Below are 20,011 nucleotides of genomic sequence, written 5' to 3'. Positions count from 1 at the left end.
ATCAATGAACGAGTGGCACCTGATGGTCCCGTCGCAGAGGCGCAAAGTCCATTTCTCTCATACCTCTGTGGTGGAATTGGCTTTCTACCTCCACACGATCTGCTGATATCATCTCAGCATTCAAGAACCAGCTGAAAATACCTCTGTTCCGTGAGCACCTAACCAATCCACACTAAATGCGCGTACTATTTAACAATAAAAAAATAAAATAAAAAAATCCTTATCTGTCTCTTTTTTTCTGTCCTAGCATCTTTACTACTCTAGCCACTGTGAGAACTTGACAGTGCAATACTGAAGATATTGTTGACTTTTGTATGGCAAATTGCTTATGTTCCTTGTTTGTAAATTGTTTCGAAAAGAAATCTTCTGCTAAATGACTAAATGTAAATGGGCAACGTTTATGTAGGCTTTTCCATAAAATCGACCTCTTCATTCTGCAGTGCTTCTCTGCAGAAACTATAAAAAATTGTCTTAGGTTTGGCCACTCTGCACAGCAAGTCCCTTTTTCTTCCTTCAGCTTGTTTTGGACAGCAGACGTATTGCTTTGTGCTTAGCCCATAATATATGGGCAGGCCAGAATTGTGGCCTGTGTTGGTACGCCTTAAGAGCTTGTGTGGTTTTGGACTAAGCTGACTGGAGTTTTCTTTGCCTTTGGCTCTTTGACTCTCTCAGGGCGGCTGTTATTATTACTGTTATACGTCTTGGTCTTTGAGCTCCACTGACAGACAATTTGCTCAGTGGATTGGTTACTTTACATGTAATTTACTTGGCTTATTGTACCCTGGATTTGATTAAAGACCGTCGGCCCTAGCTTTACAGCTGGCTTGACAAGTGGCCAGCTCTATTAGATAAAACTGTTTAGACTGAACAGGCAACCTGCCATGTAAACAAGTTTTTGTTTTTGTATTTATCTTCTCAGGTTGGCATGTCTCTTGGTATTTTCTTTCTTTCAATAACTTTTTTAAATGGTTGAGTTATTGGGACTGCACCTTGTTATCGTTTTTTATCTTTTTATAAAACACACATTATGATCAGCAGCTATGGGCCCTGTAAATGTATTGAGACCATTCTCTCATCTTACTGAATCATAAATCTTTCATCATAATTGAGTTCTCTGTGGTGCTTTCATTCCAGTGCACTGAAGCTCAAATTAAACTTTAATGCATTTTAATGTGTCAATATTTCTCTTTTAAAATATTCTTAACAAAAGTAAAACACTGACATTTCACATTACATTTTAATATTTTGTACCAGATCTGCATACTATTGAGGTGTGATTTTTGCCCATTCTTCCAGGTAAATTGGCATCAGGTTACTCAAATTAGAAGCATAGAGGATGCTTCTGCAACACTATTTTCAAAGATCAGGACTGTGACTGGGGATTTTATGAAATTCACCTTTTTGTATTTGAGCCACTCCAAAGATAATTTGGCCTTATGTTAAGTAGATTTGTTTTTTATAGTTGGCTGACACGAGCTGTTGGTTGAAACGTTACTGTATTTTCATGCATTTTGAAATCATTGTTCCTTCTGTTTTGATGCTAACAACCATTTCTAGGTTGTGACGGGGAGGTTGGTACTGCTTTCACTTCATGACAACTGTGCTAACATTGTCCACTGGGACATCCAAATTCTTTAATACTCATTTGTACTTGAATATAGATTTTCCTAATACGTGTTTGTTTTACTTTGTGTAACTTTGGAATGCTCTTTAGTTTTAGTTTTCACATCTGTCCTTCAGATCTACAACCTGAATGTGAATCCCTTAACTCTGGGGATATTTTTATCTAGAAAATGTGGTAGTTATTTCGATGATTTACATGTGGAGTCAAATTGTAAAACAAATGTGTTCTTGTTTCTCGTCTGTATAAATATGACATCCGTTTTTAATATTTTTTGAAAGAATATTTTCAAACATGACCTCATGTCACCTCAAAGTATTAAATCCTAGTTTAGGTGATTTATGTAACATATAAATATAGTATCTCAAAAAACATTTCAATATGTTGTTATTTACATCTTGATTGTAAACACCAAGAGATTTTTTGTTTATAGTTTGTTATCATAACCCAGTTTGTCCCCATAAGTGACACACACTCATACTCACACAGGATTACATTAAATCTTTTGAGGCATGTGGTTATCATTTTCAAAGCCCGCCTGTGGTTTGGCGCATCAGCTTTTGATCAGTCACTCAGGGTCACGCTTTGCATGCTTTTACCCATTTGCTTGAAGCCCAGTTAACTATCAGTTGCCCTCTGTTGACCCCTGATTAATGTTTTAATGGGGTCAGAGGTCCAAGGAAATCCTTCTTATCTCTTTCATAACAAAGAAGATTTGTTGTGACTGCTCTGACCCTGACTCATCTTGACACACACACACACACACACACACACACACACACATATGTTGGTGCGGCTATCCTTATGAGGACTCTCCATAGATATAATGATTTTTATAACTATAGATTCTATCCCCTAACCCTACCCCTAAACCTAACCCTCACAAAAAACTTTGTGCATTTTTACATTATTCAATAAAACATCGTTTAGTAGGTTTTTTAAGCAATTTGAATTATGGGGACACTAGAAATGTCCACATAAACCACATTTATAGCATTATACCCTTGTAATTACCAGTTTGTAACCTAAAAAAAGTCCTCGTAAACCACCCAAACCTACACACACACACACACATACGCACACACACACATACACTTAAACCAGTCAGAGTATCACATCTCTTGTGATGAAATAACTGACATCGGAAGTTAGCACATGGGGCAGTTTGACCAAAAATCTTACATCAAATTTCGGTAATACCTGTTTTTAAATAATCCAGGGAAATAAACAAACTTTACAAATGAAAGTACATTATTTTATTTGATTATTTTCTCTTTTTATTTGGAACTTGATGGACACAAACCAAAAGATAAGATTATTCAAAACTTCACATTTTTACATTTTAGTTAAAAGAAAAGTTATAAAACAAATCCAACTCTGTTTGGATGAGTCATGTTTGAAACTGTTTTAAAATAGCCGATATACGCACACCTCTGATCGCACATCAGTTGAATTCTATAGAAATGTGGGAAGTTGCTTTTTTTATTTTCGCATTACTCTATGTGATGCCTTCACGTGTAAATACCATAGCAGTCATACCCACTAATAGCCACACAACTACTATATATCTACCACTCTATGAAATAATTAATAATTTGGAAAGCGTCTCATTCGATTTTAAGTTTGATGTTTGTATACAAACATGTTAGATGTCATATAAAGAGTGGATTCACTTTTCTTAAAAAAAAAAAAATCTATTTTATTTGTTTATTTGTGTGTTTGTGACCTACATGATACTTGTTTCTATGTTTTGGTGTTTCTGTGTGTTTTCTGAGACCTGTTGCAACCACACAACCCTCTTGCCTCTTCTGGTTTTAGTCCTCACCACTTTACGCTGTGCTCCATTGTTCTTCTCATCATCTGCCAGCAATTACACTCGTTTATCTCTCTTTCCTCTCTTTCATCTGATTCATCGCTCACTAAAGACTCACCAGCTGGGCTGCAGTGTAGGGCTGGAGGTGTGCGTGCGAAGCCTGGGCCGTGGAGTCCCATTTCGTGTTAGGAGAAATGAGGAGCGCGATCTGTGGAGAGGGTTTGGCAGTGGCCCCTAAGTCTGAAAGTCATTGGATGGTGGAATTGTTCCCTCATCTGTGTCTCTCTCCAGCGGTCTTATCTCCATCCAAGTCTCCCGCTGCCTGGAGAGTAGAAATTACCTCCACACGCAGGCCTGTCACTGTTCATAAACCCTACAGTACATTAAACCCCTTGTGTGTCTTTAACGTTTGGTAACGTCCAGCTAACATTTGCCTAAACTCTCTAAGAGGTGTACTTAACGTACTCCATGTGAATGCTGGGGCTGTGTTTCCCCAAGTTATGAACAACAATTTTGGTCTTATAGACTTGAGTTAGAGCAGACACCACGTTTAATTTGACGGCAGTGAAAATGAGGTATGGTTCTTACAGTATGCCGTACTGTTTTGTGTCAGTCGTAGCCGATAGACGGTATCTCTGAGGTCTAGTTTATCTAGATTTGTATGTTTTATTTCCTTATATATTTTTAGCTTTGAATTTTTTCCCTCCTAGCTGTTTTTGAATGCAAGAACGTATCTTATGTTAACATAGTTTTTCCATATCTCTACCTAGCACCTTAAAAAAATAAGACTTATTGAACTGTACTTCTGTCGCTTTCAGTAAATATGGCACCTACTCTAAGGTCTACTCTGTTGCCTTTTTCCTTTTCTTTCACTTTCTCTTATCACTCTCTCTTTTGGTCTCAGTCTACATTTTGGATATCTTGCTCTCCAATGTATTTTAAAAGTCCTTTTATTAACATTATTGGCCTTGTTGTCCATTGAGACTAAGAACCTGGTTTATGCTTTCCTAATAAAAGGTCAGAATTAGCACTCAGAACAGAATGTATGCACACTATCGCATTTGTATGGTATAATATCTCCACATCATGTCTTAATTAGACTATTAGCTGGTATGGTACTTCTAAAGGTAATATTGTGTGTTTAGATGTTTTGTAGAGCGTCTCAGTTGGAAACCTTAGATTTCTTAGACATTTCTGACTTTTTAGGTTTACTCTTAGCATCCTTCTTATACTCATTAGAACTCATTCTTATCTGAGAAAGCTTACAAGAGTGGAACATACATGTTTACACACGTGAAAATGCATACATTATCACTGTTAAGCCCAAAATATAGTACTTCGGTTTTGACGCGAATGCTTAGAGTTTCCATACAGTCTAACGCGAGCCTGTCAAAGTATACTTTATTTTACTGTGTGCACATACACAGGCGGTTGACGCATGCGTGCTATGACTGCTATGAGATACTGGGCTATTTCTCCTCATAAATATGTCTTTATAGTCCTTCAGACTGGAGTTATACAAATGCAAGTATCTCCTGACCTCCTCACAGATGTGTCCTTGACGTGCACATCAACTGTTGTTGTTTCCACATTCGTCTCCTGTTGTCTTCCAGCGAGTAGCTTGTTCTAGCGCTTGTTTGTGACCTCATTGGCTCAAATGTGAGTATTGCCACCTTGGCTTGTGGACCCTCCAATTAGTGCAAATAATTACCTGCACATGTGCATTCTAGAAAATTGAGCTGTGCACGTTCTGTGTCTGCTGATGACGCAATTTATGTCTCGCGGATGCTCAGCATTTGATTGAAGTATACTTTGGGCTTTACTAACACTCTAACTTCCTGTTTGTGCTAGAGACATGAAAGATACCTCAAATCATGAGGAGAGTGAGCAACTGTGTACAGACTTTGAACATTCCATTATGGCAGACGGCTTACGGATAGCTGCCCAAAGGAACAGCCGCTAATGAGGCATCTATGTATGTATATTTATGGTATCAACCACCCAGAACACCCTTGCAACTGAGCAGTACTTGCTAAAAACCACTTAGAACACATTAGTAATTGCATAGCAACACCCTGGCATTGCAGCGGTGAGTTTCGCATGGGCAAGCACCACTCATATTTTCTTCAAATCTAGTTTGGAAATTGGACAATTGGAAGTTGTCAGTTGTTTGAAACCATCCGCTCATTCCCTCCTTTTTTATCTCTTTTTATTCTTTCTTACTTTCTCTTCCTCTCCTTCAGTTAGTTTATGTAAGTGCTTTTTTGTGTTTTATAAAAAAAGAATTATGGAAGTGTACCAGAGAGATTTCCATCTCTCTCTTTGTTTTTCCCCTAAAAGTGGTGTAGGCAGGTTAAGTGGATAATTTGAGAGATTTGGAGGGGCTATTGCATGTAGCTCAGGGGATCAGTGGCAGGATGGCCTGTCGTCATGTTAGCATGCCTCAGGCAGGGCCTTGAGTGTCAGGCAGGCTGTCTCCAACAGGCACCCTGAGTGGTTGACTCCTGGAGCTACTGCAATGAGCTCACAGCTGAAAATGTGGCTTCCTGCTGGTCCACCATGCCTGAGCCGCTTAGCCTCCAGCACAAAAGACACTCTGTGTTTCTTTTTTAATGTATGTATTTCTCTGCGCATGTAAATGTGTATCAGTGGGTTTTTGCAAGAGCGTGTGAACTGTTTGTGTTTAAGCTCTTTAGACATATTTTCTCCTTTCATACACTGTAAAAAATGCCTGCAATTTTAACGGTAAAAGACTGTAAAAATGCTACAGAAAAAAACTTAATTAATTAACAATTATTAACTGTAAAATATACAGTAATTAAAAAATATATATTTTAAAAGACAGTACAGTAGTTTTTACAATAACATGTTGTAAAAATTTCATTTTTTAGATATAAAAAGTATGATCTTCCTGTATAATGGTAAAAATTCACATTGTTTAACAAGAGAGTACATGTACTTTTTACAGTAAATTATTCTTAAGATTTCAGTAAAAAACAATAATCATGCGTTCCCACAATTCCCTGCATGACCCATCATATTTCATTATATTTTATGGGAATAGTTATGTTTCTTCTTATTTCTTTTTAATATCAGTTACGTTGGGGTGTTTTGTTTTATATTTAATGTAGTTTAGTTAATATTTACTGCATTATTTAAATTTCACATGTGTTACCCTGATGGTGTTTAGTGTTTGTGTGAGTGACACTGAGCACTGTCTCTACATGTTTATTGGTCATTGCTTCAGGAAGAGCCACTATCTTCACAAACTTCATGTCAATATGTGCTGTTCTGTAATTTTTATGGTGATTAACAATTCCTTATAAAGTAAAAAGCAGATTTTTAATACAGGCTTGCATTTCATTATTTTATACAGCCTGTGCTGTTTAACTGGAAGGCAATAGCTGTTGACAGGAAAATGTGATATATATATATATATTATAAACATGTTAACAAGATGAGTGGTTCCAGAATCTTCGTACAAAACAGGCACATATTGTGTAATTAGGCAAGGCAAGGCAAGTTTATTTATATAGCACATTTCATATACAATGGCAATACAAAGTACTTTACATATTAAATACAAGATACATAAACTAAAAAAACTATTAAAAACATGAAATAAGAATAAAAAGTAATAAAATAAATGTGAAAAAAAAGTAAAATAATTAAAATGAATAAGAAGAAAAAGAATATTAAAGTGTTAACACCATCCATAACTGTTGTTAAACTTCCCTGATTAAACAGAGGATAAACAAAAATTGTTGATACACATTTTAATTGTTGTCAACCTTCCCTGGCACAGCAGAGGATAACTAAGTTGTTAACACCATCCGTAACTGTTATTAACCTTCCCTGATCAAACAGAGGATAACCAAAAATAGTTTACACACACATTGAGAAAAAGCTATATAAAAATAAAATAAAAATAATTAAATAGAATAATTAAAATAAAAGACAAAAGCAAAATGATTCATTGAAATCAATAAGTGCAGCACAGTGCTCAGTCAGAAAATGCACAGCTAAACAGATGTGTTTTCAGTCTGGATTTAAATATGGCTACTGTTGGGGCACATCTAACCTCTTCTGGAAGCTGGTTCCAGCTGCGGGTGGCATAATAGCTAAACGCTGTCTTACCTTGTTTTGAGTGAACCCTCTGTATGTCTAACTGACTTGATCCTAATGATCTGAGAGGTCCGTTAGGTTTATATTCAACAAGCATATCTGAAATGTATTTAGGTCCTAGGCTATTGAGCGATTCATAAACGAGTAATAGTACTTTAAAATCAAATCTAAATGTAACTGGAAGCCAGTGTAAAGACCTGAGGTCTAGAGTAATATGCTCAAATTTTTTGGTTCGGGTGAGAATCCTGGCAGCAGCATTCTGAATGAGCTGCAGGTGTCTAATGGTCTTTTTGGGAAGGCCGGTTAGGAGTCCATTGCAGTAGTACACCCTACTGATGATGAACGCATGAACAAGTTTCTCTATGTCTTGACTGGATAGAAAACATCTAATTTTGGCTATATTTTTTAGATGACAGTCGGCTGATTTAGTTATTGCTTTGATGTGACTACTGAAACTAAGGCCTGACTCCAAAATGACACCAAGATTTCTTACTTGATTTTTTTATCTTTAGGCCCTTGGAGTCAAGGCATTTATTCACCTTTGGAATATCGCCTTTGTTGCCAAAGTTGTTTAACTGAAGGAAGTTTTGACACATCCAACTGTTAATTTCATCAATGCACTGGCACAGAGAGTCTATGGGGCTGTAGTCATTTGGCGATAGGGCTAGATAGATCTGGGTATCGCCTGCATAGCTATGGTATGCAGTTTGGTTCTTTTTCACAGTTTGGCCTAGTGGGAGCATATATAGGTTGAACAGGAGCGGTGCAAGTATTGAGCCTTGTGGGACTCCGCACATCATGGATGTCCACTCAGATTTATAGTTGCCTATGTTCACATAGTAACCCCTACCTTCTAGATATGACCTGAACCAGCTGAGGACCGTCCCAGAGAGCCCTACCCAGTTTTCCAATCTGGCTAGGAGAATGTTGTGGTCAACAGTTTCAAAAGCAGCATTGAGATCTAATAATACCAGCACTAATATTTTGCCTGAATCAGTATTTAGCCGAATATCATTTAGGATCATTATGAGCGCTGTCTCTGTGCTATGATGCGGTCCAAAACCAGACTGTAAATTGTCCAAGTAGCCATTCGAGATTAAGAATTTGTTCATCTGATTGAAAACAACCTTTTCAGTGATTTTGCCTATGAAAGGAAGATTTGAAATTGGTTTGTAGTTGTTCAATATTGAGTTATCTAGATTTTTCTTTTTAAGAATGGGCTTGACAACTGCAGTTTTGAGGGACTTTGGAAATGTGCCTGAAAGGAGTGACGATTAGAAAAAGTTGATCGTTCTGTTTATTTGTCTCTTTTTTCTTAATCTCAGGGGCCAGTGTGTCTCTTTCTAATGGGCACCAGAGCATCTTAATGTTATTTATTTACTGTCTCTGTATTTTTGTGTTTTTTCCACGGGGTGCAAAGCGAATTGGAACTTGTGTGTCTGGGATGTGAGCATGCAGACACCCTGTCACTAAGTATTAGCATACCGATGACTCTCAGTGCACAACATAGGACGGATCAACAGCCAAAACATCCCTGAGGCATGCGTGTGTTCTTAATTTGCTGTTAATTTCTCCCCATTTGTCGCTACATCTTCGTTTGTTGACCCCAGGACCACCATTTTTTATATTTATTTCCGCATTCTGGAAATAGACAGAAAAACAAAAGGATGCACACACACACACACACAGAATACCAGTTTACTCATAAAGAGCATAGTTATTTGAATTTGTCTCAGAAAATTGTTTGCCACACACAGAGTGAGAAATGATTTAGTGAGTGTTTAGGAGACGTGTAGGAGACTCTAATACTGAACACCTGTGTATTTTTGTGTAAATTCTGTTTTATTTACAGGAGGTTCCTCTTTTGTGCTCTCTCATTAACTGTAATAGTAGTAGTTGGAAATAAATGTCACTCATGTTTGATTGGCTTGTTTAATATGCAGTAATGGCGGATTTGGCAGAATCTCTGAGACTGATATGGTAATCTGCCAGTTTTAGCTAATTCTGTTGATGGATGGCATGTGTTTGAGTCCAGATTTAATTTTGATATAATCATTACACTGTGTGTGTACTTGTGTACAGTATGCGTGTTTGTGTGTGTGGGCAAAGGGCACTCAGTTTTAGAGCCAAATGTTTCTTTATAACTTATACACAGGATGTGTGAACAATATGTGAATTTCAGTGGATACTGCTTGCTTTATTTCATTCAATATTTAAAGCCACAATTGTACAGAGTGGTTATCTGAATTACCGTAGCCTTTCTGCCAGCTCGAACCAGTCTGGCCATTCTCTGTTGACCTCTCTCATCAACAAGACGTATCCATCCGCAGAAATGCCACTCATTGGATGTTTTTTTTTTTTTGGCACCATTCTGAGTAAATTCTAGAGACTGTTGTATGTGAAAATCCCAGGAGATCAGCAGTTACAGAAATACTCAAACCAGCCCATCTGGCACCAAAATCATGCCACAGTCCAAATCACTGAAATCACATTTTTTCCCCATTCTGATGGTTGATGTGAACATTAATTGAAGCTCCTGACCCGTATCTGCATTATTTTATGCATTGTACTGCTGCCACTCGATTGACTGATTAGGTAATCACATGAATAAGTTTTTGTACCGGTGTTCCCAATAAAGTGCTCAGTGAATGATTCTGCATTTATTTTCACTTTCGTCATTCACCAAATAATTGTGCATGATGTAATGTAATTTTATTTTTACCTGGTTTGCTGGTCTAAGATAGTTTAAGCTGGTCTCAACTGGTTTTGGATGGTCTCCCAGCCTGAACAGCTGAGAGTAGGGCTTAGTATCAAATCAATACAGATTTCCACATTTGATTAGATTCTAATTCAAATGGGTATTTTTCAGTTATTATGTCAATTTTGCTAACATATGAAATACATTTTCTCTCATCTAATGCTGTAAATTAGAAATGCCCAAATCCACTGTAAAATCAGCTCACAGACCAGCTTGACCAGGCTTGAACCAGCTTAGGCTGATTTAAGGTGTTTTTCTAGCAGGATAGACAGGTGCATTTGTGTGAGAAAGATGTTTAGTTGGGCTGGGAGATTGACTGCTGATAGAAGAATCTTATACATCAGAGAGATTGACAGATGGGCAGAACATGGCAGAAGATAAAGGGCACAGGAGAGTGGGATATTGCTGTGAATTATATGGGAGGCCGAGGAAAAAAGAAAACAAACACAAAAGTACAGGAGCAGAATGTGGCAGTAAAGTAACCCAGTGAATCATTCAAAGACTTTCGAGCCCATATTTTTTTAAGAGGCTTGTCAAACTGTCAAAAAACCGTAAAGGACAGAAAACAGATTGTGGGACGAATAGAGTAGGGAACGAGAGACTGAAAAGAGAGAGGCTGCATATCCTCTGGCTCTCTGGCATGTGCATCGCCTATGAACACAGCTGAAGCTCATTTGAAGAGCTGGGCTGACATCCTGCCAACAGAAAGAGAGAGAGAGACAAGCAGAAAGCAAAGCGAGAGAGAGAGTGAGCGAGCTAGAGAGCGGTACGGAAAGAAGCCTGAACAGACACAGCGAATGAGCTGTGGTACAGAAGACCAACTGCAGCAGCATTCTTTCAGACCTCCATTCTCTGACTTTCTGCCCTAATTCTGGACCTCTCGCCCTGTCTGATCCAGACAGCTTGCCCCAGGCCCACTACACGCTCTGGGCCAACAGCCGACACTATGATTAAGTCCAGCTGGTTCTATGTCAAGTTCAAATATAACGAGAAGGTGAGTCTATCCAATGTTTGATGTGGTCTTTTTTGACTGGGATCTTAACCCTCTCCTTTTTCTTTGTTGTTGTGTTAAACCAGGTTCATAACCCCATGTCATGGGGGTGCGTGACGGTTTGAAATCTCTCTCATGTATTTTGTAATAGTCATGCAGGCGTTTTGATGCATTGAATTTTTAATCAGAGCTTGACTCTGCTAGTGAGGTTTAACATTTTCATTTAAACACATGTTTTGCGCTTATAAGAGCTGGCCTCATGCACCGTATGTGCACAGGAATATGAAAGAGCTTCTGAAACATCACTATTGTAGATATTTGTTTTATTAGAAAGATATCTTCTGAGACTGAGCTAGATGGTAATCTTAATGCTGATTTGATGCATTTGTGTGTGTGTGTGTGTGTGTGTGTGTGTGTTTGTCTGAATCAGGTCATGCCTGTCCTGTCCTGTCCAACGCGTTAAAGTTTAATGGATGCTGATATTCTATTCTTTAGAGTTAGAGTGAGAGAGAGAATGTGAGAGATGATATTACCCTGTGAAAATAAGACGTGAGCCCGGTTTTGTCCAAAGGGAACATATAGTAATCGGTTAAACTGCAATTAAGTGGTCCTTGTGAAAGACAACCGCCCATTCATTCTTTCATTGGTTTGTAGCACATAAAATTGCTTAGACTGCAACATCTTATCAAGGGTCATGTGTCCTTATGATCTGCACTGTGAAATATAAACTGATCTTGTTACCCACAGACCTGATGTATTACACTGTACTGAAGGTCAAAGAGGGATGATCGTACCCCAATGGCTAGAGTTCAAGAGTTTTGTCTACACAAAGGTTGCTGGGTTAATTCCTGAATTAATTATCGGCCACCTTGCTATCTTAATATTGACATTGGCACTAAAAAACCTATAACTGACAACAATGGGGATGTGCACAACATGTTTTCAAAATCAACTTTTCGTGTTCAGTGTTACCCCTACTATCTTTTTCAGCAGTGGTGCTAACCCTAACCCTTACCCTAGCCTGCAACACCGGACCCGTATATGCACGTTGGTAGAGGAATAGCTTAAAACAACCTTGTTTATGCTCCCTATGTCATGTGTGTGTTTATTTACTGGGACCTTTTGACTCTTAAATGGCTCTTGAAGCTCAGTTAGGTGTAGTAATAACTGTAAAGTAATGAAATGCCTCAAGGCAGAAAATTACATGCAATTACATTTTTTATTTTTTTTATCAAACAAATACAAATAGATTATATAAACCTATTTAACAGAACATACACATCTAACAACTATCAACACTGCTGCATCACTACACCACTGGTTCTCAAAACCCTGGATTTAATGTAGCCTGGGTGGCATTGTCTTTTATCTTGTTTTGTTCATGGTTTTCAAGTATAAGGGCATGTATCAAGTGTCATTATTTTTGTTGTTGATGTCAACAAGTTTTCTCTTGCCACTTTCAAAAGTTGATGAGCCTATTAATTTATATGAGCCAATTATATTTACTATCCAGTTTATTTCCTAATATGAAATGAGGAAAACTTTCTCCATCATTTTTTTCTGGAGGTCCAGACTAGGATTGCACGGTATACCGATACTAACAAAATATCGCCATACCAAAAAATTTAAATGGTGCAATATCATCTTGTTGCTAATTTCGGTACCATACTACAGTGTGGTGCTATTAGCAACATTTTAACCTGTTGATGTGCATTTAATATGAAACTACAAAATTTTTGTCAAAATATCAAAGTTAGTGTTACTACTGTAAAATAATGATCAATGTTTTAGTAAGGATGATTATGTGTGATTTGAAAAACCCTTTCTTTTGGCACATAGCACAGTGTTGCTCTTTTCCTTATCAGTGCTATTTAGCATGTCGGGGCTGTCTAGTTGTTTGAGAAGTTTGACTTCCTCCAAAGAGCTTTAAACTAGAAAATTCTCATTATAATTCAAATGGGTTGCATCAGTTTTGTGGTCTGTGCTGTGATATTGAGGGAAGCCCTTTCGTCCGATGTGTCTGCTCCAAAGATACAGTTAGAGCAGCAGAGCAGATCGTTGGCGCAAGTAGTTCCGTGATGGCTCGCGCAAATTATAAATTGGGTCGAATTTAATGGAAACTCTAGTATGCGAGTGGTGCTAAGTGGCGTCGCTCTTGGTTTTGAGCAGCCCATGAAGTTGCTTAATGGACCCTGAAAGGCGGTGCCAGTGTGCGTACATTCTAGAGTTCGACTGATAGTGGATTTTCCCGATACCGATAAGTAAGCTGGTGGAAAATCAATTAATCAGCCAAAAGTTTTTAAAATCATTTTATTGAATGTTAAAAAAATGTTTTAGCCTTTACTTACTGTGACAGACATAGAGGCTACAAGAGTCCAAAATAAATAAATTATTTTGTGTAACCAAAATCCAAATAATAATCATATACACAGGACTTTTAACTGTGAACAAGCGCAAAATAAACAAGCGCTGTCATCACTGGGATGGCATCACCCTGTACACTTATAGCATCAACTAAAGGGGATGCTGACGCTTTGTATTCATATTTTCACTGGACACTGGTACGTTTTAACGTTAAAAAAACAGTATTTACCAGCTAATGGAAACCCTGAATTACAATATAAACACAATAATACAAACATTGTCATAAAGGCTAGTAAATAATGTGTGGGCAGTAATTAATCAACAGTAGATCATTATTCATCAATAGTATCATCAGCTATCTGGTAATAAAGACTTTTTCCTTTTTGTCTAGGGACATTGTCAGTCAAAATAAACAGAAAAATGAACTTATGAATAATGTATATCTACTTAACAGCAATACCTCTTCGGAGTGCTCATTTTTATAACCTTATAAAAATAAATAATGATTAAACAAAAAAATACTAGCGGTAACTATCTGCTTTGATGTTTGCTGATAACCGATAGTTCCAAAAAGCAACTATCGGTGCCGATATATCGGTCGACCACTAGTACATTAATGGAAAACAATGGCTTCAAATTTTAGGACACTCTGAAGATTACCTTACTAATTCTTTTGTGTTTTAGGTTGTGCATTTGATGTCTTGTATGTAAACTTGTGAAAAGATCATTACAAATCACCAGTAGCCTTTAATTGAAGCAAATAGGTGTGAATATTTAGGGCTGGATGTATTTGTCAAACATTGGTGAGCAGGGGAACATCAAAACTCAGTGACTATCAGAGAGAAATATGTGTTTTCCATTTTCCTTGACTGTGTCAATCCCATATTGCTGTGCTCAAGACATTGTCATTCACTTAGGCATTTCAGTTTTGTGAGGCCTGCATCTCTCACTTTCTCCCCCCCGTTCTAATGCCCAAGTGTGCTCTTGTGACACGTGAAGTTATATAATTTAACACGGCACCTAACAGTGCTCACAACCCGGTATGTGAGTGTTAGACTGACAGAGAGTGGGAGAGGGTTTGAAATGAAAGAGAGATGGGGTTCATACTTTGGACAGGAGAGCAGATGAGGTAAGAGAACCATGACAACTGCCTGACTGCTCAGCTCCCTGGTGTGTGAAAAAGGAGATGGGGAGAGCACTTTTGATTCAGACCATGAAACAAGTGTGAGAGGGTGAAGAGTAAAAATATTCACTTCACAGCTGATTAACAGAGAAATGGATGAGGAGATGGAGAGATGAACAGAAAAAATTGAGCGGTAATACAGATGAGTGAATGACTAATTGAGCTTTGAATGAGTTAGAGATGTGAGGTTTCAGTGTGTCAGAGTTGGCGGATGTTGTATCTATTCTTTTGAAAGATGTCAAATAATAGTCTATTTACATAGATGCTGTCAAGCTCAAAAAATAATCACCATTAAAGGAAGTCCATATGGCTTGTGCATTGCACTAGTAAAATCATTTTCTATCCTTAAAACAAGATAAATTTACTTGAAAGCAAAACTGCATAAGACATGAAGACTTTCAAAGAAAATATTTTGGTAATACTTTACAATAAGGCTGTATTCATTAACATTATTTAACAACTTTAGGTAACATTACAATGAACAATACTTTTTCAGCACTTAATAAGCTTGGTTAAGGTTAATTTCAACATTTACTAATACATTTTTAAAATTAAAAGTTGTGTATGTTAACATTAGTCAAAGTAACATGAAGTGTGTTTTAATAAATTAACATTAACAAAGTTTTATAAATACTCTAAAAAAATAAAAAATAAATAAAATGGGGGCCTGGGTAGCTCAGCGAGTATTGACGCTGACTACCACCCCTGGAGTCACTAGTTCGAATCCAGGGTGTGCTGAGTGACTCCAGCCAGGTCTCCTAAGCAACCAAATTGGCCCGGTTGCTAGGGAGGGTAGAGTCACATGGGGTAACCACCTAGTGGTCGCGATTAGTGCTTCTCACTCTCAATGGGGCGTGTGGTAAGTTGTGCGTGGATCGCGGAGAGTAGCATGAGCCTCCACATGCGGAGTCTCCGCGATGTCATGCACAGCGAGCCACGTGACGATGCGCGGATTGACTGTCTCAGAAGCGGAGGCAACTGAGACTTGTCCTCTGCCACCCAGATTGAGGGGAGTAACCGCGCCACCACAAGGACCTACTAAGTAGTGGGAATTGGGCATTCCATTTTGGGAGAAAAGGGGATAAAAAAAATAAAATAAATAACTCTAAAAATATATATTGTTAATAGTTTGTTCATGATACTTAATGCATTAACTAATGTTAATTAATATAATCTTATTGAAAAGTGTTACCCATATTTTCAGTTGTTTCTTTTTGTTACCCCATTGCCATATTGTTTCCCCTCCCTTGTTGAGTCAAAATTGAGTCAGGTTTATGCTTCAAAAATACAAAGAAAAAATGTCAGAGTAAGAAAAATGTACTTAATTCGTAATTTAAAGACGTATTGTCTGCAAAAGTCTTTTTTTTTTATCTTTCACAGTTTTTTTTTAAAGCATAAATGTATCCAGTTTAAAGCAGTAGTTCACCCAAAAATGAACATTTCTTTCATCATTTACTCACCCTCGTGCCATCCCAGATGTGTATGACTTACTTTCTTCTGCTGAACACAAACAAAGATTTTTAGAAGAATATTTCAGCTCTGTAGGTCCATACAATGCAAGTGAACAAAGTGTACATAAGCACAGAATAAAAGTAATCCATAAGACTCCAATAGTAAAATCTATATCTTCACTAGCCATATGATAAGTGTCAGTTTTTACCATATATTCTCCTCCCTGCCCAGTAGGTTGCGATATGCACGAAGAATGCAAATCACCATAAACAAAAGATTTTGAAAGTGAAAGTGGAGATTTGTAGTAAAATAGGGCTTAAATATTGACCTGTTTCTCACCTACACTTATCATATACCTTCTGAAGACATTACACAGCATTAAAACCACCTGCCTAATATCATGTAGGTCCCCCTTGTGCCACCAAAACAGCTTTGACCCATCGTGGCATGGACTCCACAAGACCTCTGAAGGTGTCCTGTGGTATCTGGCACCAAGACATTAGCAGCAGATCCTTCAAGTCGAGGTGGGGACTCCATGGATTGGACTTGTTGGTCCAGCACATCCCACAGATGATCAATCGGATTGAGATATGGGGAATTTGGAGTCCAAGTCAACACCTTGAACTCTTTGTCATGTTCCTCAAACCATTCCTGAACAATTTTTGCAGTGTGGCAGGGCGCATTATCCCGCTGAAAGAGGCCAATGCCATCAGGGAATACTGTTGCCATGAAGGGGTGTACGTGGTCTGCAACAGTCTTTAGGTAAGTGGTATGTGTCAAAGTAACATCCACATGAATGCCAGGACCCAAGGTTTTCCAGCAGAACATTGCCCAGAACATCACACTGCCTCCGCTGGCCTGCCTTTATCCCATGGAGCATCCTGCTGCCATCTCTTCTCCAGGTAAATGACACACACACACCCGGCCGTCCACATGATCTAAAAGAAAACGTGATTCATCAGACCAGGCCACGCTCACGTGCCCGTTGTAGGTGCTTTCGACAGTGGACAGGGATCAGCATGGGCACTCTGAACGGTCTGCGGCTATGCAGCAAGCTGTGATGCACTGTGTGTTCTAACACCTTTTTATGATGGCCAGCATTAAGTTTTTCAGCAATTTGTGCTACAGTAGCTCTTCTGTGGGATCGGACCAGACGGGCTAGCCTTTGCACCCCATGCACATCAATGAGCCTTTGGGCACCCATGACCCTGTCGCTGGTTCACCAGCTGTCCTTCCTCGGACCATTTTGTTAGGTACTAATCACTGCATACCAGGATCACCCCACAAGACCTGCTGTTTTGGAGATGTTCTGACCCAGTTGTCTAGCCATCACAATTTAGCCCTTGTCAAAGTCGCTCAGATCCTTACGCTTGCCCATTTTTCCTGCTTCCAACACATGAAATTCAAGAACTGACTGTTCACTTGCTGCCTAATATATCCCACCCCATTGACAGGTGCCATTGTAATGAAATAAGAAATGCTATTCACTTCACTTGTCAGTGGTTTTGATGTTGTGGCTGATCAGTGTATATATAAACCACTGGATTTATGTCCTTTTGGAGCTTTAAAATTTTGGTACCCATTCACTTTAATTGTGAGGACCTACAGAGCTGCAATATTCTTCAAAAAATCTTTGTTTGTGTTCAGCAGAAGAAAGAAAATCATACACACTGGGATGGCATGAGGGTGAGTAAATTATGAGAGAGTTTTCATTTTTGGGTGAACTATCCATTTAAGGATGTTTAGATATTTGTACTGGGAAATAACTAAATGACTAAGAAAAATATTTTTTGCATTGTGTATTCCAAGTTTTTGAAGCCAAACATCAGCTTTTTGTGAGAAACAGATACAAAATGTATTTATTATTCACCGTTGCCTTGCACTGTAACTCTCAAATCTCCTTTGTATCTCCGCATATTTTAACTTGCTGCATTTTTGTTGTTACGGCACACAGGAACCAATGCCATTTTGCATCATTGACATCAAACCTGGATCTTAAAATATAATGCTGAATTATGAGCCACTGAATTTTAAGCTCCGCTGCTAAAATTTCACATGGTTCATTAATATTCTTAATGCAACAGAAGGTCTGTTCGGATAGGGTCGCGGACAGCAGGTAAAGAACTATGCAGGGAAAAAAAACTGTATCTTTGGATCTTATAAAATATAACATATTTATGGTGTTTTTTTCATATTTGGAGCTCAAGAGTGTGTAAACGCTTGCATAATTTTCATTTTTAGAAACAAGCCCTTTAATATACTAACAGTTGTGACATCTATACTGTGAAGTTTTCTCCATCATTTTTGTAATTCTGCGCCTTATATCGAACTCTTATTACTTAAAACGTTCAAAGGAAATTACATTTTTCCATATGTCCTTTTACACCTGTTATACCATCTACTATTTGTATGAGTGTGTTCTGCAGCATTTTCACTGCTGTCAGACTGTCCAGATCAAAGATGTTTGACTGACGGCAGGCCTTCAAGATCTGTTCTTAAAGCAGAGTAACTAGAGCTGCAGGTTTAGCCCTGTTAACCTGAGGGCCACTGATTCCCCCCTTCTGGCATGTATGGGTAAAAGACAGGCTCTATTTGCAAAAGAGAAGACAGACTAGAACTATCCGCCCTCCTTTATACAAATATGAAAACAAACAGGGAAAATAAGATGTTGCGAATTTCTCGTGGTTTGTGCACCGCACCATATTTTGGTTTAATTGCACCAGAATTCTTTGTTGTTTTAGTTGTGGGCTGGAAAATAGTGAATTGTAAATGCTGCTCACAGAGGAGCATACAGAGATAATTTTAGTGATTACGACCTGCTTATATTCTACCCTAGCTCTATGAACAGTTCATTGCTCTACTGTTGATAGAAGCAATGCTGGGCTGGTTTAACCAATGATGGGTGGTCTGCTTCTAATGTAGGTGCTTTCTGTCCGGGTGGTACAGTAGCTTTGAGTGTCTATGGGCGTGTGCGCATGTATGTGTAATAGCATGCTTGTGCATATGCATTTGCTTGTTTTATAAAATGCAGAATCTGTGCTTGCCTGTTTGTGGTATGAGTTTCAGTCTTTCTCGTTGTTTACCATTGATGTTTAATTAGCAGGATTGGGAAAAAGTGAGTCTTTATTCTCTGACAGTTTCTTTTTTAGTTGCTGGATTGCTTTTCGAGATTGTGTTTTTGTTTGTAAACAATTTTTGTAGTCATTCAAATAGGTCAATATCCATTGGCCTTGTAAAACGCCAAAATAATGAGTCTTTAATTAAAAGAGGTTGACCAGTAATGGATTTAGCTGAAAACAATAGTTTGGATGGAACAAAAAGCAATTTCAATTGGTCTATTATTATTTTTGGACTGACAACTACTTAACCTAAAGATAGGCTACAGCATGAACAAAACTGCATGTTGTAGATTTATTTCACATGTGATTGTTTTGATTTTCAGATTACATTCCAGTTGTTTATAACAAAATATTAATAATAATAATAATAAATAAAAAAGTATCAAATTAGTAGTTCCTCCAAAAATGGAAAGTCTGTCATTATTTAGTCATTATTAATGCTGCACAAAACCTGCACAACCTGGTGAATTTTTAAAAAGTATTCACAAGGTTCACATGCTATATAATGAAACTGGATTTGTGCACATTATTTAATGGAATACAATCACCTGATTGCTACAAACTGATAATTATTTATTCTTAGAC

The 20,011-nt window shown here is 37.9% G+C and overlaps 1 protein-coding gene across 5 annotated transcripts in view; it reads left to right on the top strand.

Annotated features, from left to right (window-relative positions):
* Window positions 1–20,011, top strand: part of auts2a (activator of transcription and developmental regulator AUTS2 a) — a 530,438-nt gene that overhangs the window by 143,131 nt on the left and 367,296 nt on the right. The window contains exon 1 of one of the 5 annotated variants that reach the window (XM_051685885.1): window positions 11,093–11,311. The exons of the other annotated variants lie outside the window; for them this stretch is intronic. Within the exon in view, the coding sequence (XP_051541845.1) occupies window positions 11,264–11,311 (48 nt within the window). The 5' untranslated portion in view covers window positions 11,093–11,263. Of the gene's footprint in view, window positions 1–11,092; window positions 11,312–20,011 lie in introns of those variants that run through there. 5 annotated transcript variants of the gene reach the window in all.

The sequence above is a fragment of the Myxocyprinus asiaticus genome, chromosome 43 (assembly GCF_019703515.2).
Source record: "Myxocyprinus asiaticus isolate MX2 ecotype Aquarium Trade chromosome 43, UBuf_Myxa_2, whole genome shotgun sequence".
NCBI lineage: Eukaryota > Metazoa > Chordata > Actinopteri > Cypriniformes > Catostomidae > Myxocyprinus > Myxocyprinus asiaticus.
The sequence above is the reverse complement of the archived record's forward strand: the minus strand, read 5'-3'. Positions and strand labels throughout refer to the sequence as shown.